The sequence below is a fragment of the Phyllobates terribilis genome, unplaced genomic scaffold (genome assembly GCF_046119375.1).
Source record: "Phyllobates terribilis strain yellow unplaced genomic scaffold, ASM4611937v1 Scaffold_2__4_contigs__length_985480577, whole genome shotgun sequence".
Classification (NCBI taxonomy): Eukaryota; Metazoa; Chordata; class Amphibia; order Anura; family Dendrobatidae; genus Phyllobates; species Phyllobates terribilis.
The window spans coordinates 760,184,972-760,210,857 of record NW_027362762.1 but is presented as its reverse complement, the minus strand read 5'-3'; the positions used below and the strand labels follow the sequence as shown (position 1 = coordinate 760,210,857).

The 25,886-nt window shown below is 44.0% G+C and overlaps 1 protein-coding gene across 1 annotated transcript in view; it reads right to left on the bottom strand.

Annotated features, from left to right (window-relative positions):
• GPR143 (G protein-coupled receptor 143) overlaps positions 1-25,322 on the bottom strand; it is a 45,308-nt gene extending 19,986 nt beyond the window's left edge. The window contains exons 1-4 of the mRNA XM_073667321.1: positions 24,695-25,322; positions 22,221-22,330; positions 20,250-20,344; positions 1,714-1,806 (exon numbers count right to left, since the gene is read on the bottom strand). Coding sequence (XP_073523422.1) covers positions 1,714-1,806; positions 20,250-20,344; positions 22,221-22,330; positions 24,695-24,950 — 554 coding nt within the window. The 5' untranslated portion in view covers positions 24,951-25,322. The remainder of the gene's footprint in view (positions 1-1,713; positions 1,807-20,249; positions 20,345-22,220; positions 22,331-24,694) is intronic.
• Positions 25,323-25,886: the final 564 nt, after the last annotated feature.

Below are 25,886 nucleotides of genomic sequence, written 5' to 3'. Positions count from 1 at the left end.
TGACGTAGCATATATAGGGCTGTAACAAAGGGCGACTGCTCACTATAGATACATTTTTGCACTTTTCAGACACTTAAGGAATAGCTCGTTTGTGTGTGTCTGTATATGAAAAGGTAACTAAAATACAGCTGGCACGATGCCATTCTTGGAAAATATATACTGCAGAAATAGCAGTCATTTGATGTTACTATGTAGAAATTGTGCAGTACCATGAAGCAATATGGAGCATAAAGCTTCTCCAATGTAGAGGGAAAATATAAATTAACACTAAGCAATAGGCGATTTTTCACTTTTTATGGCTGGATTGCTGTTCTAATAGGGCCTATCAATCAGAACAAAATTGCACCCTGCCCCTAAATGCCCCTAAAATTGAGTTTTACAATGATTTCAATTGTGTTCACAGTTTAGCCTTGAGGCATCTAATGAGTTCATGAATTGCTTACGTTTACCTTTCAGGGGTAAGGTTAAGGGCCAAACAGACCTGAATATAAGGTGGATTGTATAAAAGACCTTCTAGTAACAAGGAATGTTAAAGAGATTTTCTCAGCAATATAATGAATGGTTAATTTTGTAAAATGTTTGAAAAAATAAGCAACTTTGCAATTTACTTGCTATTGAAAATCTCTCCATTTTTGAGAGGGAAGAGACTTTTAATTCTATTGTGTACTGTTTGTTGCCTAGGTTATCAGCCACCGCTGTAGCCTATCAGAGGTGACCGGACTCCTAGGCAAGGAGTGCAGCAGTTAGAAGCTCTTTGCTTGCGAGCACTGCTCTGAAGATGATTGCTGGATCCACGCAGCTCCAGGGTCGCTGCACTCCTCGGATGCTGCCTCTGCTGCCAACAGTTTGGACCATCAGCTCAACCACACTGCTTGTCCAAAAGGTCAATCATCAAGAGCGCACCGTCCCATGGCAAGCAGGGAGCGGAGCGGCAGGGGAGCGGTGCGCTCCTGAATAAAGAATATTAAAATATCGCTGTGAAGGGGTTCTGTGAGTAAGGAGATCGCTGAAAGATTGTAACAGACAGCCTGTGTCAATTCATTGTCTAAGCAGAAATATCAAGGAGATATGTACTGTATGTTTGCTCAGACATAAATGCATCAATGAACACACAAATGCCTTCACACAGCACAGTCCCTGATATAACAGTATATTCTATGGCAGTGGAAGTTCAGTTCAGTAGAGGCACTGGTGCTCCAGATATATTGCTTGTAACACAGGCGCCAAAATATGGCCCCATCACAGCTACCTAAAGTACACCATCTGTGAATGAAACCCCACTTGGAATGATGCGGCCTGCAATAAATTCCCTACATTTGTTTTAGGGAAGTTCACTTTTGGTTCTTTAGTAAGTTTATGCAGTAGGCGTATGTATGTGGACTACAGCTGGTTTGCATAATTAATAATAGCCAAAACTCATAAATCAGGGATTATCACTAAATGTTGACATAGTTGAGTGGATAAAAGCAGAGTTTAAAGATTATCAAGAGGAGACTTAATTTTAATCCAGTTTAGTAAGTCATGTTGTGTCACGGCATTTGTGATTATAAAACTTCTGCACATTGTATTTTATCAAACATTTCCAGTATAACAGTCTGGTGTCTATAGATTATGTGAGCATCACAGAAAAGGAACAGCTGGAAATTAGAGACATTTTTCTCTTTGCTTCCATAGTCGGGTCCTGAATAATACATGAAGAATGATGATACTCACTTAGATACTGAAGGGTAGTAGAGCATTGCAACACCCTCTACGCAAAGTAGAATCGCCAGGCCCCATGTCATCATGTGGTAAAGAACAATAGTGCTGCAACGATAATAAGATCCCGCTGGATTATATCATAGCACAAAACAGGTCCTCTACATATTTTATTAGCCGTGAAGTAGGATCCGGGGAGAATACAGCACTCACATTAACAGCAAGGTAAAATAAAAAAAACAGAACCTAAGAAACGGCATAAACATTAACCTTACACATGTGATTAATACTTGCTGCCAGGGGGTATCTGGGTGCCCACTGCTTAAAATGTGCACTGCACGCCAGTGAATGTCTGCTCATGAGGGAGGTTGGGTTCTCAATGTCAGAGCATGATCTGTGTAAGATCTATGGGTCATTTTTGGCTTGATAAGAGGAACCACAAGACAACATCCATGGCAACATTATTTTGCTGAAACATTGTCCTTTTATGTAAAACCTGTAAAAAGCTGCCCTTATTACCAAGGACAGCTTAAAGGGGTATTCCCATCTCAAAGATCCTATCCCAATATGTAGTAGGTGTAATAATAGTAATATTAGCAAATACCTCCAATTAGAAATGTAGCATAGTTTTTCTGATTCGCCATGTCTTTCCTTATGTGCAGGCATTGCAGGACCTTAAGTATCCATGGTTACGACGACTAGCAACTAGGCCATAACCATGGATACCTAAGGTCCTGCAATGCCCTGCACATGGAGTAAGCTACATAGCGAATCAGAAAACTATACTACATTTCTAATTGGAGTTATTTGCTAATATTATTATTATTACACCTACTACATATTGGGATATGATCTTGTAGAGGGCAATACCCCTTTAAAGCTACTTTTAGTCCAAATAACAGGGTAATATGGCCAACAACAACTCCTAGGCCACTTTAACCCCGGGTATATTCTGGGCAGGGGGTTAATCTGGCCTGTTACACCAGGTTAAGTAAAGCACAGTTGTTTTTTAAGAAGCAGCTAAGAGACACAGGTTTTCTGCAACCAAGACCTCTTTAACTTTTAATTAAAGGTCCGTGGTGGCCTTTTAAACAGTAAAAAAAAAGGAGTGGATCGCTTTCTGCTCTATACTTCAAACTCACTAGCTTGGCCATTAATGATAACATTACAAAAGTACAAAACCTCTAGACAACAGGGGTGTTCCCTCCTAAAGAAGCCCATCACAATTCTCATGGCTTATTAAAGATTATAACGCCAGCTATAATACCGTTATAGAGTTACTGTGATTGTCTGGTACTGTTGTATCATTGGTAATGTAACACTACTATAGGAGCACTGTGTAAGCCAGTGTTATGAAGTCACTATACGTGGCACTGTTATGAGGACACACATTATGGCTGGCCTGCCTGGTGACTCTTTGACATGTCGTTGGCAATTTTTAACCCCGGCAGTAAATAGTATGTTCTACTCTCCATAAAATTTGATCTCAAAATGGTATCAGTTCTCACGGAGATGATAAAGGGCCTAAAGCCTTCAATGCCCAAGGGCTTAGTTCACAACAATTCCACCCTGGCCTTCAATCCTTTCATAGGATACACTCTTTATAAACTGCATTTCTATAAACGAGACATTTCTTTCTGATGTTCATGCATTATAACAGATCCCTTGTCACCCGCACATACAGTAAGTAGGACACTAGGGCATGTATACTGGTTTCACGCTTCAGTGTAAATAGACCCTGATGTTCATTGTGCTAATTTTGCTTCTTGCCGGGTTTAATTATACTTGGGCTCAGATCATGTTCTTATCAGGCCTCTTACATCAGTCTCTTGCAATCACTCATGTGAAATGCAGATGAGTTTTGTTCCGCCTTTGGCCATCCATAGAAGGTTAGAAGGATATCTTTGTACCATGTGGATAATGTGTGAAGGAAGGCATGACTTCCCAAATTAAATCATTTTTATAATGTAACCTTGTATCAAATTGCAGTTAACTGAGAAAAGGAAGAGCTTTCATGGCTTAATCATTTCTTTTGCGTGGCTCATTCAGACTTCTTGTCACAGTGTTTTACCAAATAAAACTGTTGACCTTTTGAATCTTTTTGAATGCAATCTAATATGACAATCTGCACCTATGGGCACATTCATAAAAAGTCTTCTTTGACCATTCTTTTGGATAAAGCCCTGGATACCAACTCTGGTCTGATGTATTTCCTATTACCAGCTCTGGTTTTCTACCCATTGATTCTCACTGACCTCATGACCTCTGACCCAGATATCTCCGACTATGTATTTGGAACAGTTTTTCTCTTTGTCCCTGACTCTTTGATTCTGACCTGGCTTGTTCAGTATTTTCTCTCACTTGAGACAGCAGCTACTCCTAAGATGGAACCTGGGGGCCCCTGCAGTGAAGACCAGATTCCTGTATAGGATGAAAACCAGGGAGCCCTTAAACCACACATGTCAAACTCTGGCCTGCAGGCAAATCTGGCCCTTAGAGTGATTATATAGGGCCCGCTATGCCGGGGACTATTTGGGGCCATTATACTGTATGGAGGACTATATGGGGCTCATTATACTGTATGGAGGACTATATGGGGCTCATTATACTGTATGGAGGAGTATGTGGGGCCCATTATTCTGTATGGACGACTATGTGGGGCCATTATTCTGTATGGAAGACTATGTGGGGCCCATTATACTGTATGAAGAGCTATGAGGGGCCCATTATTTTATATGGAGGACTAAGGGGGGCCCATTATTCTGTATGGAGGATTATGTGGGGCCCATTATACTGTATGGAGGACTATGTGAGGCCCATTATTCTATATGGAGGACTATGTGGGGCCCATTATACTGTATGCAGGACTATGTGGGGCATATTATTTTGTATGGAAGACTATGTCGGGCCCATGATACTCTATGGAGGACTATGTGGGTCCATTATACTGTATGGAGGACTATGTGGGGCCCACTACACTGTATGGAAGACTATGTGGTGCCCATTATTCTATATGGAGGACTATGTGGGCCCATTATTCTGCATGGAGGACTATGTGGGGCCCATTATTCTATATGGAGGACTATATGGGGCCCATTATACTGTATGGTGGACTATATGGGGCCCATTATACGGTATGAAGGAGTATGTGGGGCCCATTATTCTGTATGGAGGACTATATGGGGCCCATTATACTGTATGGAGGACTATGTGGGCTCATTATACTGTATGGAGGACTATGTGGGGCCCATTATACTGTATGGAGAACTATGTGGGCTCATTATACTGTATGGAGGACTATGTGGGGCCCATTATTCTATATGGAGGACTATGTGGGACCCATTATACTGTATGGAGGACTATGTTGAGTCCATTATTCTGTATGGAGGACTATGTGGGGCCCATTTTTCTATATGGAGGACTATGTGGGGCCCATTATATTTTATGGAGAATTATGTGGTACCCATTATTCTATATGGAGGACTATGTGGGACGAATTATTCTGTATGGAGGACTATGTGGGGCCCATTATACTATATGGAGGACTATGTGGTACCCATTATTCTATATGGAGGACAATGTGGGACCAATTATTCTATATGGAGGACTATGTGGGACCAATTATTCTGTATGGACGACTATGTGGGGCACATTATACTGTATGGAGGACTATGTGGGACCCATTATTCTGCATGGATGACTATGTGGGGCCTATTATTCTGTATAGAGGAATATGTTGAGCCCATTATTCTGTATGAAGGACTATGTGGGCCCATTATACTGTATGGGGGACTATGTGGGACCCATTATTCTGGATGGAGGACTATGTGGGGCCCATTATGCTACAATTGTGGCATCATACTGTGATGGGTCACCATACTTTGCTGGGGGGGGTACACTAGGGTCATCATACTGTGCATGTGGAGGGTACTGTGGAGGAATTCACCGTGGGGGTATCATATTGTATTTGGGGGCACTTTTGTTGGCATCACACTTTATGATCTATATTATTTATTTCAAGGTTTTTTATCTTTTGGTATTACATATTTAAATTAGGCCACTGGGCCATATGCTTTTTACAGCTCTTACATAACATATTATATTACTCCAGTATGCCCAATTTGTGATTATGTGCTAATTTTATTCTAAGATCTATGAATTAAAATGTACTTTGTTCTTGGGACAAACCTTTTAAGTTTGTCTCCATATGAAAAGTTTCATCATTATGTTTGACTAGATGGTGGCCCGATTCTAACTCATCTGGTATTCTAGAATATGTATGCGGCCGACCGGGCGCAATCAGCAGAGCGGTGTTTAAATTTGGCGCCAAAATCGCTGATTGGTCGCGGCTGGAGGCCACAACTAATCAGCAGAGCGGTGTTTAAATTTGGCGCCAATATCGCTGATTGGTCGCAGCCGGTGGCCGCGACTAATCAGCGAATCGTATTAGTGAGGACCGGGGAGCGGCGCTGCCTGTGCGGGTACTTCCGCTGCGAGCAGCCGGGAGATGACCGGCTGCTCGCAGCAGAAGTATCCCGACCAGCGGCGCCGCTCCACGGTCCTCCCTTCGCACTAGCCGTCGAGAGATCAGTGGCCCTAGCCGCTGATCTCCCGACAGTAGCCGCATGGAGGTCAGCGGCACAGCCGGTCAGGGTACTTCTGCTGCGAGCAGCCGGGAGATGACCGGCTAGCGCCAGTCATCTCCCGGCTGCATCGCCGCTGACCTCTGTGCAGCAGATGAGCCACTAACGGCCGCCATCTTTTTCTGAAATCCCGCGTCGCTGATTGGCCGCGGCCGGACCAATCAGCGACGCGGGATTTCCTGGTCAGATACTCATATGTTTGGACTTTGTCCAAGATTTTAATTTTGGCCCTCTGCGTATTTGAGTTTGACATCCCTGCCTTAAACCTTGCTAATTGGAATGGTTAGCTCCAAGCCTAACATGGACCCTTGTGATATATTAGATTTCTAGTGCTATCACTTTACTTAAAGATATCGAATTTTGAAAACTAGAAATCTAACGGAACTTTTTAAGCAAATAGTCAATCAGATCAATGACAAAATGAGTACAATGTTGTCCATTTTCTAGTTTCAAAAATCTAATAGTGTCACAGTGATTAAGGACTTCTGAAAAAGCCTTTTGTCCAGGACTGTGGTGTTAGAACCCTCCTGTTAGTTTTTGCTATCTTGTGTTTTGCGGTCACGTGACCAGCTGCCTATATATTCCAGCTCTGCCCTTCTGGCTTTGCTGGACTTCAGTGTTTTTTGCCTGTCTCTCTAGCCAGGTGCTTCGGTGCCTATCTCTGTCTAGTTTGCTTGGTCCTCTGGGACCTCTAGTACTTTTTGTCAGTTTGTCTTTTTTCTCTGCAACAACTTCTGTTAGGAGGTGTCCCATTTTTGTCCCAGTCCTTACTTCTTTTAGGGACCCCTCCCTTTATTCTATAGGTCTCCGTTCAGACTAGCCAAGGACGAAGGCGGGTCTGTTCACAAGGAACAGGCTGCCCGCTACATCATAGGGATTCAGCTTAGTCTTACTGTAGGGACAGCTTTTCCCATTCTTTCCTTAGTTTATGTTGCAGATCATAACAGTAAGTCCAGCCCAAAAAAAAAAAACTAAAAGGAAAGAAATTCGGGGATCAATATGGTTTTAGTCCAGAAGTTGGCTCAACGCCTGCAGGGATTGTCTCTGGAGGTGGCCGAGCTTCAGCAACACGTGAGTAGCTGTCCTGGAGCGCATTTTGTGGAACCGAAGGTAGGACTGCCTGATATTTTTTATGGTAAACAGCAAGATTTTTTTTCCTTTAAAAATGCTTGTTTGTTATATTTTCGTTTGAGACCGAGGTCCTCTGGGAATGAATCACAGCGCATTGGTTTTATTATGTCACTTTTGCGCAAAGACCCACAGGGTTGGGCCTTTTCTCTCCAACCTAATGATCCGTGTTTAAGTACTGTTGAGGATTTTTTTTCTGCTCTGGGGCTATTATATGATGATCCTCGAATCTCATCTGCTGAATCAGAACTTAGACGTTTGAATCAGGGGTCAGATGATGTTGAAGTTTATTGCACACACTTCAGGAGATGGGCTTCAGAAGTTAAGTGGAATGATTCGGCGCTGAAAAGTTTATTTCTTGCTGGTCTGAGTGAAAGGGTTAAGGATTTGCTAATTGCATTCCCTGCACCTGAGACTCTACAGGAAGCTATGCAGTTAGCTGTTCGTGTGGACAGGAGAATAAGGTCCAGGGTCAATGATGTAAAAACTCCTGTAACTTCAGGTCCTAGTTTCCATAACATCTGCTCTGACAGCGGAGAACTAATGGAGGTTGGGGCGATGTCACTCCGCTCTCAAGAAAGAGATCGGAGATTTGCCGAAGGTCTGTATCTTTATTGTGGTAAAGATGAACATTTGATTAAGTATTGTGAGCGTCGTTTAAGTAAAAAAAAAAAAGGTCAGTTACGCCCGTATAGCTTGTTTACGCTCTGCAGGAGTGTTCCTTTCTGGGTGTACTACTCTGCAGGGAGATTTGATTGAATTTCAGGTATTTGTGGATTGTGGTTCAACACTTAATGTGATTGATAAAGGGTTTTTGGAAAAACTTAAATTGAAATCCAAACCTTTGTCATCTCCTATTTCTGTGATTGCAATTGATAACACTCCTTTGAAATGTATTACTCACAAGACTGCTGCATTTCCTCTCACTATCAATGGAGTTCACCAAGAAATTTTGGACTTGTTTTGGATAATTTGCCCTCTCCAGTTGTTCTAGGATTGCCTTGGTTAAAACTGCACAATCCTTTATTGGACTGGTCTACTAATGTGATTAAGTCTTGGAGTCCGAAGTGCTATGATAAATGTTGTAATGGTCGCATTGCGGCTGTGGAAAAAGGGGAATTACCAGTACCTATTCAAGATTTTTGGAGGGTATTTTCGGAGGAGGAGTCGCAAGTTTTACCTCCTCATAGGGATTATGATTGCGCCATTGAGTTTGTTCCAGGTGCTACTCTTCCCAAAAGTCGCTTGTTTAATCTTACTATCCCTGAAAGAAAGGCCTTGGAGGAGTACATAGAGACTAGCCTGGCTGCTGGTCACATTAGACCTTCCAAGTCGCCAGTGGCAGTCGGATTCTTCTTTGTTAAAAAAAAGGACGGCGGTTTACGTCCATGTCTGGATTTTCGTGAAATTAATAAGATTACCGTCCGCAATTCCTAGCCATTGCCGTTAATTCCTGACTTGTTTAACCAGTTAGTGGGGGCCAAGTGGTTCTCAAAAATTGATCTTCGAGGGGCATACAATTTGTTACGTGTGAAGGAGGGTGATGAATGGAAAACTGCTTTTAACACTCCGGTAGGTCATTTTGAGAATCTGGTGATGCCCTTCGGTCTTACCAATGCACCTGCATTTTTTCAGAACCTTATTAATGACATCCTGAGACCTTTGATTGGTAAGAATGTGGTTGTGTATTTGGATGACATTTTGATTTATTCACCAGATTTAAAGTCCCATTGGCAGAGTGTATGTGAAGTTTTGCAGTTATTGAGTGATAATTCACTCTTTGCTAAGCTGGAGAAATGTGAGTTTGCTGTGCAGAAAATTAGTTTTTTGGGCTACATTGTCTCCAGCAAGGGCTTTGAGATGGACCCTGTGAAGGTTCAGGCTGTGCAGGAATGGCCAAGGCCTATTGGTTTGAAATCTATACAGAGGTTTTTGGGTTTTGCCAATTATTACAGGAAATTCATTAAGAATTTTTCTGTAATTGTTAAACCTCTAACTGATTTCACCAGGAAAGGTGCGAATACGACCCAGTGGACTACTGAAGCCATTGAAGCGTTTGAGTATCTCAAAGAGAGGTTCAGTTCTGCCCCTATCCTTATACAGCCTGATGAGACCAAACCTTTTTTGGTTGAGGTCGATGCTTCATCAGTGGGGGTCAGAGCAGTTTTGTCTCAGGAGAACAAGGGTGGAGTACATCCTTGTGCCTTCTTTTCGAAAAAAATTTCGGAAACCAAACTGAATTATGATGTTGGAAATCGGGAGTTGCTGGCTATTAAACTTGCGTTTGAACACTGGCGTCATTTTTTGGAAGGCGCTAGATTTCCTATTCAGGTTTTCACAGATCATAAGAATTTGATCTATCTGGATGCTGCCAAGCGCTTGAATGCCCGTCAAGCTAGGTGGGCACTTTTTTTTTCTCGGTTTCATTTTTCTGTTACCTATATCCCTGGTACTAAGAATGTTAAAGCCAATGCTTTATCTCGCAGCTTCTCTCCTACAGTCGGTACTGAGGAGGAGGAGAGCATTTTGCAGAAAGGAGTTGTGGTGGCGGCATTGGACTCCGATTTGGAGAATGGGATTCTGAATGCTCAAGATGATGCTCCATCTAACACTCCCCATGGGAGGTTGTTCGTGCCTAGAGCCTTTAGGAGAGATTTGTTTGTGGAGTGTCATGAGTCTCGGTTGGCAGGTCATCCAGGAGTTTCAGAGACTATGAGACTTATCAGTCGCAGTTTTTGGTGGCCTGGATGGCAGAAGGAAGTCATCAAGTGGGTGCGTCAGTGTACTGTGTGTGCTAGGTCAAAGGCTTCACATACTCCTGCTGCGGGGTTGCTTTGCCCTCTGGAGGTTCCTAGTGCGCCTTGGACGCATTCTCTCTATGGATTTTATTACTGATCTTCCTGTGTCTGAGGGTTTTACTGTCATCTGGGTGGTCATAGACCGTTTTAGTAAGATGTGTCATTTGGTTCCATTCATTAAGTTGCCCTGCACCAAGACACTCGCTAAGGCGTTTGTTAAGGAGATTGTCAAGCTCCATAGCGTTCCCACGGATATTGTTTCTGATAGAGGACCTCAGTTTGTGGCTTGCTTTTGGCGTGCTTTTTGTGACAGGTTGGGAGTTCATTTGTCATTTTCGTCTGGTTATCATCCTGAGTCTAATGGACAGACTGAAAGAAAGAACCAGGATGTTGAACAGTTTTTGCGTTGTTTTGTGGCGGACAATCAAGAGGTGTGGTCTGAGTTTCTGCCTCTCGCAGAATTTGCTCTTAACAATCATACATCCTCCTCTGCTGGGTATTCTCCTTTTTTTTGTTGCACTGGGAGACATCCGTCTTTTGGTTCGTTCTCCAAATTGGGGTCGGCGGTGCCGGAGGAGGAGAATTTTTCCGGTGATTTGGAGAGAGTTTGGACTAAAGTACGCTGTAACCTGCAAGAGGCTAACAAGAAGTCCAAGGAGTATTTTGACAGGAAACGTAAAGAGGTTTTGTTTACTGTGGGTGACATGGTTTGGTTGTCCTCTAAAAAACTGGGTCCTAAGTTTGTGGGTCCATTTAAAGTGCTTCAGGTTGTTAACCCATCTGCTGTCAGGTTGGATGTCCCTACTTCCTGGAAAATTAATTCTGTGTTTCATGTTTCTTTGTTGAAAAAGGCTGACGTTTCTAATAGGGACGCCACTGTCACAGTTCCTCCTGTGGTGGAAGACGGTAAATATGAAATTTCTCGTATTTTGAATTCAAGATGGCATAGAGGGATATTACAGTATCTTGTCTCCTGGAAGGGTTTCGGTTCCGAAGACAACTCCTGGGTAAGGACGGATGATGTCTCTGCTCCTAGGCTTGTTAAAGCTTTCCACAGGAGGTTTCCTGATAGGCCTGGGCCTGGAGGATCCGGAGGATCCTCATAGAAGAGGGGGTACTGTTAGAACCCTCCTGTTAGTTTTTGCTATCTTGTGTTTTGCGGTCACGTGACCAGCTGCCTATATATTCCAGATCCGCCCTTCTGGCTTTGCTGGACTTCAGTGTTTTTTGCCTGTCTCTCTAGCCAGGTGCTTCGGTACCTATCTCTGTCTAGTTTGCTTGGTCCTCTGGGACCTCTAGTACTTTTTGTCAGTTTGTCTTTTTGCTCTGCAACAATTTCTGTTAGGAGGTGTCCCATTTTTGTCCCAGTCCTTAGTTCTTTTAGGGACCCCTCCCTTTATTCTATAGGTCTCCGTTCAGACTAGCCGAGGACGAAGGCGGGTCTGTTCACAAGGAACAGGCTGCCCGCTACATCGTAGGGATTCAGCTTAGTCTTACTGTAGGGACAGCTTTTCCCATTCTTTCCTTAGTTTATGTTGCAGATCATAACATGTGGAGTCAGAGTCGTAGAGTCAGAGTCGAAGAGTCGGAGTCTGAGTTGGAGTCGGTATAAAATGGACCAACTCTGACTCCTAAAATATATAATAAATTGGGTTCATTAGTACAATGCAGGATGTGCTGTAAATAATAATTTGGGAAAGTTATAAAATATCCTATAAATGTCTGTTCTGTTCCTGATCTCAGGATCTTGGCTTTTAGTTGAGATGAATCTGTGATGCACTTTATGTACATGCTCAGTAGTGTGGCCGTGCTGTGGAGTCGGAGTCGGGAGTCAGAAGCAGGGAAATTGAGGAGTCGGAGGTTTGGCTTACTGACTCCAAAGCCCTGCTTCTGTCCTAAAAATTACTCAACAGACTTAAAGGGGTATTCCATCTCCAAGATCCTATCCCAATATGTAGCAGGTATAATAATAACAATATTAGCAAATACATCCAATTAGAAATGTAGTATAGTTCTTCTGATTCGCTATGTCGCTTAGCCCATGTGCAGGGCATTGCAGTAACTTAGGTATCCATGGTTACGACCACTCACATAGTAACAGTTAGTTAGTTCGCTGTTAGTGGTCATAACTATGGATTCCTAAGCTGCTACCTTGTCCTGCACATGGGGTAAGTGACATAGTGAATCAGAAGAACTATAATACATTTCTAATTGGAGATATTTGCTAATATTATTATTATTACACATATTACATGTTGGGATAGGATCTTGGAGAAAGGAATAAACCTTTAAAAGGAAGTTATCACAAAAGCAACCTATTGTTTAAATCAGGTTGTTCTGTTACATGCATTTTTTATATGTTGGCAATGGGTTTTTCTCATTTCACAATCTTTACTAAAAAAAAATAGTGATATTGCGATCTTCACATTGACCACTATTTTTTTTTTTAAATTTGTACTTCCTGTCCTTTTAGGAAGAATTTACAATTTAGAGATAACACCTTTATACACAACTGATGACAAAAGATCTAACAAATCATAATGGACGATGTCATGGTACATAGTTTTCCCTGTCCTGCATTTCTGTATAAAATGTCATGATGTGATGTAAGTACCCATGGCCTTTCCCAGATCTTTGTTCCTCAACCATAATTTAACTTGGGCTTGTGTCAACACCGCTAGAGGACTCCCCATTGTTCTCTTAAGCAGGGGGAGAACTAACAGTACACATCTTTATAGACACATCGGAGCCATGCCATGGACTAAACCATCGACTAGGAGGGGGGAAACCTCTCCTCCCCTACCCTTGGGCTGTGCCCGGTAGCCCAAGACAATGGACTTATGCGTGACCGGTGTTGTGTTGGGAGATCTCTGGAGGAAGAAGAGTGGGAGCTCTTAGCTGCGGCAAGACCTCACGCCCGTTGGTGATTGTGGACTTATTATGGACCTTAGGAATAACATGGATTTTTGATTTGGTATGCTGCCCGCCTTAATAAACCCCGTTGGATCGTTCTTAGTCCGGTGGTCTCTTCTTGCTCTGCCGCATACCCCGTCACAAACTGGTTGGCAGCGGTGGGATCAGAGCAGAAGGAATGGAGGACAACGGCCCATCAACTGCTGGATCCAGAGCCTCAGAGTACAAGAACTGGACTGTGGTGAGCTTACAAACAAAGGCCCGTGAACTGGGGGTCAGCTACAAGGGACTCTCAAAGGAGCAGCTAACTGAGGCTTTGGAAGGAGTTCGCCTGCAAGAAGACGCTGAGGAAGCACCTCCACGACCAATGGAGGAAAGGCGACAGGCAGAGGTAAATACCCAAAAAAGTCAGTGGGCTGTGTGGTACGAGGAGGAGATGGCAATGATGGGAGAGGAGGTCTCCATAAACTATAAGATGGAGGTCATGCGAGGAGCTAAGGAGATGGCATTGCTAGAGAGGCAGATAGCTTTGGAAGCAGCTAGAAGCGCCAGACAGACTGTAACCCCAGCACCCACCATGAGGGAACTCCCCAGAGTGTCCCGCAAAGATTTCAAGCCGTTCCAGGAGGCTGCAGGTGACATTGAGGCCTTCTTCCAGGACTTTGAGCATCAGTGTCGATTAATGGAAGTCCCAGAAAGGGAGCGAGTCCGACATCTGGTGGGGCTCTTAGAGGGTGGAGCTGCCGCAGCGTATAGAGCTATGGACCCTCGGGGGGACTGTGAGTATGCAGACATTAAACGGACTATTCTGGAACACTACGCTGTGACCCCAGACACTTATAGGACCCAGTTTCGTACTTTGGCCTGTGATGAGGAGGTGTCCTTCAAGATGTATGCCCACAGACTCAAACAAATATGTCATCGCTGGCTGGAGGGAGAGGAGGCCTTAACTTGGGGGGCCTTCCTCCAGGTCATCTTGAAAGAGCAGTTTTACTTCAAGTGTCCCGCTGAGATCCGAGAATGGGTGCGTGAAAGGAGACCAGCCACGGTGGAGGAAGCTGCAGCTCTAGCAGATGAGGCGCTCACCATCAAGCCTCAATGGAAAAAACTACTACTCAGCGAGAAAAGAACTACCAGCCCCCCGACGATGGCGGCCCCTGGTCCTTCGGCCTCCCATACTCACCATCCCAATAGACTATCCACTCATGGTGACCTTCGTGTGACAGTGCCTCGCATTACTCCTGCTCCGCCTTCGGGACTACGACGTGGATGAAGAGTCCCAGAGCACAGATGTTATAGATGTGGGCAGCCTGGGCATCTGCAATTCCAATGTCCAGGTGTTCGGAGGCAGGACAGCTACAGACCGCCTTTGCCGGTTCATTATCTACAGACACCCTCACCCTGACGACTTGCCAAGTGACTCCGATACCCTGGCTCCCATACCAGGAGTCTATGGGGTGCGAGCCCCAGCCACCTGTTCTTCTGACCGTCAGCACAAACATCTACAGGAGGTCGTGCTGGATGGCCAAAAGGTTGTCGGCTTCCGTGACACTGGGGCTTTTCTCACCATAGCCGATCCCCGCGTACTTCAGCCAGAAGCAATTCAAAAGGGACCAGGAATTGCCATTGAATTGGCTGGAGGCACCCAGAGATATATTCCAAGAGCGAGAGTGACCCTGGATTATGGCTTTGGGGCCAAACAATGCGTGGTCGGTGTGATGAGCGGCCTCCCCGCAGACGTTCTTTTAGGAAATGATGTGGGACATCTGCATTGCCACTTCGTCGGTGCGGTAACCAGAAGTCAAGCCAAGAGAGCAGCAGATGGGGACGCATACAACTCATCCATGGAAATGAGGCCACCAGAACCGCCGACACCGCCGGTGAGTGATTCTTCTTGTGGGGACAATGTGAGTGATACCTGGGATAGAGTTCAGTTTCGACAAGAGGTCGATAGTGACCCCACCCTAGCTAGTTTTAGAGCACGAGCTGAGACAGGGCAGTTAGGGGAGAACAGGGAAAGGATTATCCGAGAAAATGGACTTTTGTATAGGGTTACCAATGCTGCCTCCCCAGATAAGCCCTGGACGTGTAACAAACAGATGATTGTTCCTCAGAAATACAGGATTCCCCTACTACACCTTGATCATGATATCCCTACAGCTGGCCATCAAGGCAAAACCCGCACCGAGAGACGATTGACTCAAACTTTCTATTGGCCAGGGATTTCTCAGGCAGTGGCGCATTTCTGCCGAACTTGTGATATATGTCAGCGTAGAGGGCGACCCGGAGATCACCCAAAGGCCCCTCTGCAACCACTCCCTATCATAGAAGAGCCATTTCAAAGAGTAGCTGTCGATATCATTGGGCCTCTAGCTATGCCAAGTAGATCAGGAAAGCAGTACATTCTCACTGTTGTGGACTACGCCACCCGATATCCGGAAGCTGTGGCCTTGTCCAGTATTTCTGCTGCCAAGGTGGCCGAGGCCCTGGTTACCATTTTCACCAGAGTAGGATTTCCCAGTGAGATCTTGTCGGACCAAGGCTCCCAGTTCATGTCAGAACTAGTCCAGCGTCTGTGGCGCACCTGTGGAGTACGAGCGATTCGAACGACACCGTATCATCCACAAACAAATGGACTTTGTGAACGATTTAACGGCACTCTGAAGAATATGCTGAGGGCCTTCACGGACAGAGATTCAGACTGGGAGAAGTACCTGCCCCATCTCTTGTTTGCCTATCGGGAAGTTCCTCAGGAGTCCACCGGGTTTTCCCCCTTTGAACTCCTCTATGGAAGAAAGGTCCGAGTACCCTTAACTCTGCTCAATGAATACTCGGCGGGGCAAGTTGAAGATACAGGAGCCCCTGTTGTCCCTTATGTCCTAAAGCTGCGAGAAACCCTGGCTCAACTTGCTAGTTTCGCCCAGAGTCATGTGCATATGACTTAATCCCGACAGAAGACCTGGTATGACCGTAAAGCACGCTATCGGGAGTTTGTAGAAGGACAACCGGTCTTAATGATTATTCCCCATCCACAAAATAAACTGCAGACCACGTGGGAGGGTCCCTTCCGGGTTGTCAAGAAACTAAATGACACCAATTACCTTCTTGATCTAGATGATCAGGGACTAAGACAAAAGACTGTCCATGTGAATATGATTAAGGAATACCACGACCGGAAGCTTCAGAAGACGGTCCTGAGGAAGAGGACTCCCTACCGGATCTCGTGGAAGCCACGAGAGCCCCGTCCACTGTGGAACAGGTTCCTCTGGAGATCACCTGGACCCCTTACAGAAAGACCAGATGCTGGGAGTGCTTCAACAGAGACGGGCTGCTTTCTCATCTCAACCAGGTCGAACCACCGTCACCCAACATCATGTAGACACTCAGGGTATCCGTCCCATACAACAGGCTCCTTACCGGGTACCTGAATCAGTTCGAAACACCATGCAGCACGAACTAGAGGAGATGTTACAGCTGGGGGTAATCCAGGCCTCTCATAGCCCTTGGGCCTCTCCTGTGGTGTTAGTACCAAAGAAGGATGGGAGTACTAGATTTTGTGTGGACTACAGACAACTTAATGACCATACTGTCAGTGATCCTTACCCAATGCCCCGTATTGACGAACTTCTAGACCGAATGGCTGGATCCCGATATGTCACTACCTTAGATCTCAGTAAGGAAACTGGCAAATTCCTCTGACAGAGGAAGGGAGAGGATGGTCCACTTTTATAACCCCCTTTGGTCTGTATGAATTTCTAAGCATGCCTTTTGGAATGAAAAATGCCCCGGCAACCTTCCAGAGAATGGTAGATCAGATCCTCTGGGGATGTGGGGACTTTGCTTGTGCCTACTTAGATGATATCGCCGTCTTCAGCCAGACGTGGGAGGAACATCTGAATCAAGTAGCCTTTATTCTTGACCTGATTCTTGCAGCCGGCCTAACCATTCGACCCGATAAATGTCAATTGGGGATGGGTGAAGTCCAGTACCTAGGGCATAGAGTAGGGTGAGGGAAGCTCCGTCCAGAACCTGCAAAAATCCAGGCTATTAGAGACTGGCCTGTACCCCAAACTAAGAAACAAGTTATGGCTTTTTTGGGCACTGCTAGCTACTACCGAAAATTTGTTTCTCATTTTAGCACTGTGGCCAAGCCTCTTACCGACCTGACCAAGAAAACGATGCCCAGGCTGGTAATCTGGACTCCAGCCTGTGAGGAGGCTTTTAACCGGCTGAAGGACGCCCTGGTCTGTGACCCTGTTCTGGCTGCTCCGGACTACAAGAGGCGATTCATTGTGCAGACGGACGCCTCTGCTTATGGATTGGGAGCTGTACTCAGCCAGGTGAATGCAGCGGGGGACGAGCACCCCGTCGCCTACCTCAGCAGGAAACTGCTGGACCGAGAAGTGGCCTATGCAACTGTGGAAAAAGAATGTCTGGCTATAGTGTTGGCCCTCCGGAAGCTAAAGCCGTATCTGTATGGACGAGAATTCACTGTGGTTACTGATCACAATCCCCTCACTTGGCTGAACAGAGCCTCTGGGGACAATGGACGCTTACTACGATGGAGCCTGGCTCTGCAGCCCTATAACTTTACAGTACAGTATAGAAGAGGCAGCCAACACCAAAATGCAGATGGACTGTCCAGGCAGGAGGAGCCCTGAGTCCGGTCAGCCCTGCCTGTGTGTACTTAACAAGCGACCTGTAGAGGTCCCTCATACCTACACAAAATTGGAGGGGAAGGAATTGTCATGGTACATAGTTTTCCCTGTCCTGCATTTCTGTATAAAATGTCATGATGTGATGTAAGTACCCATGGCCTTTCCCAGATCTTTGTTCCTCAACCATAATTTAACTTGGGCTTGTGTCAACACCGCTAGAGGACTCCCCATTGTTCTCTTAAGCAGGGGGAGAACTAACAGTACACATCATTATAGACACATCGGAGCCATGCCATGGACTAAACCATCGACTAGGAGGGGGGGAAACCTCTCCTATCCTACCCTTGGGCTGTTCCCGGTAGCCCAAGACAATGGACTTATGCGTGACCGGTGTTGTGTTGGGAGATCTCTGGAGGAAGAAGAGTGGGGGCTCTTAGCTGCGGCAAGACCTCACGCCAGTTGGTGATTGTGGACTTATTATGGACCTTAGGAATAACATGGATTTTTTATTTGGTATGCTGCCCGCCTTAATAAAGCCCGTTGGATCGTTCTTAGTCCGGTGGTCTCTTCTTGCTCTGCCGCATACCCCGTCACAGACGATGTCACAGCTGACCTTGCTCCTAAACTTCCCTTCACAACGACCTTTGCACACGCTCATTGGAAACTTCAATACAAAAGATTGGGTCGGGTCTAAACATTGTGGCTATGTACAGGTGCATCTCACTAAATTGGAATATCATCAAAAAGTTCATTTATTTCAGTTCTTCAATACAAAAAGTGAAACTCATATATTATATAGAGTCATTACAAACAGAGTGATGTATTTCAAGTGTTTATTTCTTTTAATGTTGATTATTATGGTTTACAGCCAATGAAAACACAAAAGTCATTATCTCAGTAAATTAGAATACTATATAACACCAGCTTGAAAAATGTTTTTAAAATCCAAAATGTCGTCCTACTGAAATGTATGTTCAGTAAATGCACTCAATACTTGGTTGGGGCTCCTTTTGCATCAATTACTGCATCAATCCGGCGTCGCATGGAGGCAATCAGCCTGTGGCACTGCTGAGGTGTTATGGAAGCCCATGTTGCTTTGATAGCAGCCTTCAGCTCATCTGCATTGTTGGGTCTGGTGTCTCTCATCTTCCTCTTGACAATAACCCATAGACTCTCTATGGGGTTAAGGTCAGACGAGTTTGCTGGCCAATCAAGCACAGTGATACTGTTGTTTTTAAACCAGGTATTAGTACTTTTGGCAGTGTGAACAGGTGCCAAGTCCTGCTGGAGAATGAAATTTCCATCTACAAAAAGCTTGTCGGCAGAGGGAAGCATGAAGTGCTCTAAAATTTCCTGGTAGACGGCTGCGCTGACTTTGGTCTTGATAAAACACAGTGGACCTACAGCAGCAGATGACATGGCTCCCCAAACCATCACTGATTGTGGAAACTTCACACTAGACCTCCAGCAGCTTGGATTGTGGCCTCTGCACTCTTCCTCCAGACTCTGGGACCTTGATTTCCAAATGAAAATTAGAACTCTGGGAACTTGTGGAGTGTGTCAATGACTGCCTTCTGGACATCTGTCAAGTCAGCAGTCTTCCCCATGATTGTGGAGCCTATTGAAACAGACTAAGGGACCTTTTTAAACAGTTAGGAAGCCTTTGCAGGTGTTTTTTGTTAATTATTTTAATTTAATGAGATAATGACTTTTGTGTTTTCATCGGCTGTAAGCCATAATGATCAACATTAACAGAAATAAACACTTGACATAGATCACTCAGTTTGTAATATGACTATATAATATATGTGGTTCACTTTTTGCATTGAAGAACTGAAATAAATTAACTTTTTGATGATATTCTAATTTATTGAGATGCACCTGTACATGTGTTGTTTCCGCAAATAGGAAGTTAGAATCGAAAAAAAGGCCAAGTGGCCAGTGTGAAAATTACAAGATGCATATATTTTTTTTTTTTATACATTTAAAGCGTACTTGTCACCAGGTGATAAAAAGTGCACAGTTTTTGCTCTTCTTTCATTTCTGTCCCCCTCCACCACATTGTGTTATGTCTTATGGGGTTTTAAAAAAAATAGAAAAAAAATCAGCCATATGATTCCATTTACATGGGCCATTTTATTTACTGCTCATTTTTACGATCTTTGCCAAGGGGTGTTGCTCACAGGGTTTTCGGTGGTGAGTCTTTAGGCTGCTCTGCATTATTTCCCTGAGAGGAATACCACCTTAGTAAAGACTGTAAAAATTAGCACTAAATAAAAATATTTTTTTTGAGTGTAGGACATATCAGAACATCATTTCACCTTATTTTACCTTTTTTACAGCTTGTTGTATTTGAGCAGCTAGGTACAGCTCTGATAAGTTCATATTGTGAATAGAAGACTTTGAGCTACCTTATTCCAGCTGACCTTCTGATCACCAGGTAAGCATCCACTGCATAGCAGAACAACCACCAGAAGCTTGCACTGTAGAACAACTGGATCCACATCTGCAGGATAGACACAACCACAATTTACGTCATTGGAAATGACAGGGCTGGCATTGGTTCCCAATCTTGAATTGGACCCCACCATTATCATGGCAAGATCTAGTGAAGGGTTACAACGTGGTTACAAGATGAAAGTGAGTTTATAACAAACTTAGAAAGGTTTTTATCCTTCCACAAAATTTCTATGTTACATAATTAAGGTAATTGTAAGTCAATGTCCAGCCTTGTAAAATGGCCAGGTTTATTAGTGTAAGGCCTCCTTCACATACATGTACAAAATGCTAAAGGTGTCATCAGTGTGGCATCTGTGTGTCTGTTTTTGCCAGCAGTGTGGCCATCAGTGTCTCTCAGGGATGGATCAATAAGTACATTACAAAGCTTCCCCTATACTTTGCATTGTTAAACATGTACAGTACACATACAGCACAGGGATGCCATCCGTGTGCTGTACGTGTTTTTTACAAACCAACAGAATTGTATAGGCCGTTATCCGTGATACCGAAAAAAAACGGACATATCTCCGTGTGGTTTGCACGGACACACAGCCCGTGTAAAAACATGGGCATGTGAGCAACCCCATAGGTTATTATGGGTATGTGTGGTATCCGTGAAAAAAACAGATACAACACGTACTTGCATCACAGACATGTGAAGGAGTCCTAACCAGCTTCAGAGAACTTGCCGGACATCTGGGCAGGGCACTTGGTTGATTGAGATGTCCTTGATGCAGCTTTGGAGGTTGGAATCTGGTCAGCCTTAAAGAAGTTGTCCACTAGCATACATACTGCCGCCATCGATTTAAAGAGTGGAGAGAAGTGTCTTTCTAATTACCTTGTGTTGTCATTTTTGCCTGTGAGGGGGGCAATTGCTGACCGCTCACTAGGTATCACGAGACCTGGCTGAAGCCTTAGCTGATATCCGCTGATGTCACGTCAAGTTCTGGCTGCAGCCAGGCATGACCCAGTGATACGTTCCCCGGTGAGTGATGGGCAGTGGGTGGGTTTTCACCGAACGTCACAACTCAGCATCCACAGCGCACTTTCCCAATGAATGCAGAGAGGGAAAGCGCGCGCTGGATGCTGGGCTGTGACGTGCAGTGATACCCCACCCACAGCCCATCAATCAGCGGGGAGCGCGTCACGGGGTCATGCCTGGCTGCAGCCGGAACTTGACGTGACATCAGTGGATGTCAGCCGAGGCTGCAGCTAGATCACATGATGTCTAGTGAGCAGTCAGCGATAGCGCCGCTCACAGGCAAGAATGACAACACAAGGTAATTGCAAAAACACTTCTGTCCACTCTTTAAATCGATGGTTGCAGTATGTATAGTAGTGGACAACCTCTTTAACGAGACCAGCTGAGCATAGAGACTTGCTGGCGATGCTCCATAAGAAAATTGCATACTAGTTTTCTCCTAGAAGTAAATAAAACTATCTCACTTGTGCCAACTAATGGCAGGACATGCTCTATACATCAATATCCAAAAGTGATCTGAAGCATCTCATTCAGCTATTCAAACCCTTCTCTGCACTGATGAGAGGTAAGCGGGCTCAAACTGTCTTGGTTAATATCCCTAATCATATCACAAGGTTGAATAAAGGGTCAGGCACAGGTTTACAGAGTAGCTATCACAACTTAGGGACACTAACAAAATCTTTTTCCTTCCTTTAAGGAGAGAGTTCATTGAAAGTGACCCTGTCACCTCAGAAGCTGCTATTTACATGCAGATATGAGTGCATGGCGCAATAACAGTCATCGCTCACAGCAACACTAGCTGAAATGTGAGCACGCTCAGGCACTTTGATTGACAGCCCACTCTGCACTTATGCTCTGCAACCTCATCACCAAGCCGTGATAAAATACGTTTCATACTTACAGCACTTCCAACACAAAAAACAGCAGGCCAAACCTCTGTACTGTTCTTGAAGGAAATATTGCTGATAAGAGACGGTGATGATATCCATACTGTTGATCGGAGTATAACACCTAAAATGGAAATTATATGCTAAAACTTGAATTCATAAAATAATCCATTGAGTATTTTTTGTGTTTTTTCTATAACCCCTTGGCGACATGCGCCACCACTACATGGAGCGGACACAGGAAAATAAGGGAGTTCTCAGGTCAAAAAGTAAATCTGGCAATGAGCAACCATGGAGTTACAACAAAAAAATAAATCATACTCACTCCCTCCCCCACCTGAACTTGGCTCCCTGCTCCAGTGCTGCTATTATGGTAGTATCCAGCCAGGTCAGGAGCGGTGATGTCCCCAACCATCAGTAACCTGACCGCTGTGCATGCTGATTGGCTGATCCTGACCTTGCATCCAATCAGTGGCTGCAGCAGTCAGGTTACTGGTGGTCAGTTAGGTCACCACTTTTAGTTAGCAGAGGCAGTGAAAGAAGTCACATCACGCAGTGCGTCTGATGCTATTTCTACTGGCGATGATGTTACTTCTGCTGGTAATGGTGCTACTTATCCTGGCCATAATGCTACTTCTCCTGGCCATGATGCTAGTTCTCCTGGCCATGATGCTACTTCTCCTGGCCATGATGCTACTTTTCCGGGCCATAATGCTACTTCTCCTGGCCATAATACTACTTCTCCTGGCCATGATGCTACTTCTCCTGGACATGATGCTACTTCTCCTGGCCATGATGCTACTTTTCCGGGCCATAATGCTACTTCTCCTGGCCATGATGCTACTTCTTCTGGCCATGATGCTACTTCTCCTGGCCATGATGCTACTTTTCCTGGCCAGAGAGGAGCTGTAAGCTTGTGGACCGAACAGAAGAGCAATAATGAAGCTGGTAAGCACTGTGTGGCTGGCTTTCCCAATGTGTGTATATGAATGTACAAGTGTATGTATAAGTTTATGAGATGTGTGTCTGTGTGTATATGTAATTGTGTATTGTGGTGTGTGTACAAGTGGTTAGAAGTGTATATTTGTGTAAAAACACATTCAGATGTTTGGGACATATTTACTAAGCCTGTAAGGGCTCTTTCATATTTGCGTTAGTTAATTCTATCTGTCTTTTCTGGTTTAGGAACAAACAAGGGGAATTAAATGAGAAAATAGATCCTTTGCATAACTGATGCAAGCGGAAGCAGAGGGACCATATTGATTATTATGAGGTCTAACTGGTTTTTAGAGTGGATCGCCCCCTTTATGATGTCCATATCCATTAATAGGGCATATGGACAAACTATAACTTTGTGAGCCAACTCATTTACATTTTTAGTTGTTGTCATTCAGAAAACTGAGGAGTGAACCACATTAACGTTGCGTTCACACATTCGTCAGTTGTGACTGGAGCACGGACCACTATATAAGAACTGGCCATGGGTCTCCTGACCCAAACTTGAAATCCTCAAGTCTACTTAGGAGAATGTTTAGTTTGCGATGAGGAAGACCCGTGGACAGTCTGTGAATGACGGTTTGTGACACACGGATGTGTGAATGCGACCTAAGACCTATTACACACGGCTGTATTCGATCCGATCACACAGATCCTGAATAAGTAACTCTGGATGTGCCTCTAATTTTACTGTGTGCTGAGCTTCTTTTTACAGATTCTAAAAAAAAAGATTATGTTGCAAAGCATTGTGCATTAATGAAGTAATGTCTCTTATATTTATTACACAGAGCGGCATAGATTGCCTACAGGGTAAGTTTGTACAGAGGCGCAATCTGTAGACTGCTGTGCAAATCCGTGCACACAATATTTTGTGCATGAGCCCTAATTGTAACAGGACAGTTATACAGAGTTTGTTCTGCTAATGTTAGTTCATTAACCCATCTGTTAAAAAAAATGAAATTATGTTAATTTTGAAGCTACCAATAAACAATGAATGAAAAGTCACAATTACGCTACACATCCATTTTTAGCATTCTTCTTGGGGAGAAAAACATTCTGTGTAACTTCAGATAATCTTATTCTTCTAGAGTCTACTTAGGGTTCGTAGCTAGTAATTTTAATGTCCCTTCAGAACTTTTTCCGTTTTTCTTTTTCTCTCTAACAACATCCAGTCACATGCTTAATGATAGTTATATCATGTATACATTATATCATCAATGTGATAAAAATATCCGTAAACTTCTGCTTCCTTTTTTTTATGGTGTAACTCCAGTACATAATAATTAAGAACCAACTGTCTAGATTTGATGTTATACCAACCATGTATGTGACTATTCTATTATATATATATTGTGTGTATATATATATATATATATATATATTTTATATTTATATGTTATAAAATAATATAAATGAACCTTACATCAAATAGCGTAAATCAAATATACAAACCAGTGGGTGAAAAAAGTTTAAATGAACCAGATCTTCTTACCTATGCATCCAAGAAGGTCACAGATGACAACTAGAAGGAGGATTCTTGATGAAGACGGCTTGGGTAAGGTGGATCTGCCCTGTTTTCTGTAGCCTTGCTTTGTCTTTGGTAATAGTTGTATAACACAAAAAATCAAGCTAACCAGTCCACTACCGATGCAGAGGGAGCCGAACACCGTTGGCTGATAATCTAACACTAGCTGAGTGGCAGGATCCCTATTGGGACAACAAAAGGTCTCCAGCCGAGGGGAAGCCATGGCTTGACTCCTCAAGAAGTGCAGAAAAGTCAGGAAAAGAAAACAGAAATGCTTAATGAAATTTACTCTGACTTCTCGGCTTCATTCTTCTGTGCTGTTCATCACGAGTTTACTCAGATCATGTGCTCCACAATCCCTGCAGCTATGTCTCTGCCTCGCTTCATTCAAGGAAAACTTTGGATTCTTTGCCAATGTGGCCTGTGCTAGGCACACACGAACTGTCTTATATACGTTATATTAACGACAAACCTAAAATTCAACGTAATGCAATCACCTAAAGAATAGTTTTCACGTAGGATAACTGACTTGCCATAGTGAAGAACTATGTTATGTAACCTCCTACAGCAAAGAAAATCAAGTCTTTCAGCTTTTAACTTTGGACTTGCTTACACAGGTATTTTAAGCCTGTCTGATCTGACTTGTACTGCATGTCTTCACAAAAGATGGCAAAAAGTATAAAGCAACCACACATGTAAAGCAAAATGCACAAAATTAATTATTATTAAATTAAGTAATAAAATATAGTTACATAAAACACATGTCCAGAAAGCTCTCACGCTTGGGTCAGGATAGCCGGGGCCAGTCTGGTCTGTACATTGCAGTTCGATCTCAGACTCGTTGGCACGGACGTCTGAATGAGCCCTCGTAGGCTGTATTCACAAATCTGCTTATTGTCATTGTTAAAGGGAATCCATCAGCAGATTTATGCTGCCCAAACCCTGGGCAGCATGAAGTAGTGTTTGGTTGCACAATTGCAGCCAGGTATATTTTTATGGCTTCTCAGAGAAAATGGGTCCTGGTCCATCCCCCGCCGCCCCCAGCACTCCCACAGCAATACTGGAACAAGTTTCCACTGCACATGAATATTCCTCTCTTTTTCCTGCTGGAATTCATTGAATTCATTAATAAATTGACAACTTGGTATTAGCATTACCC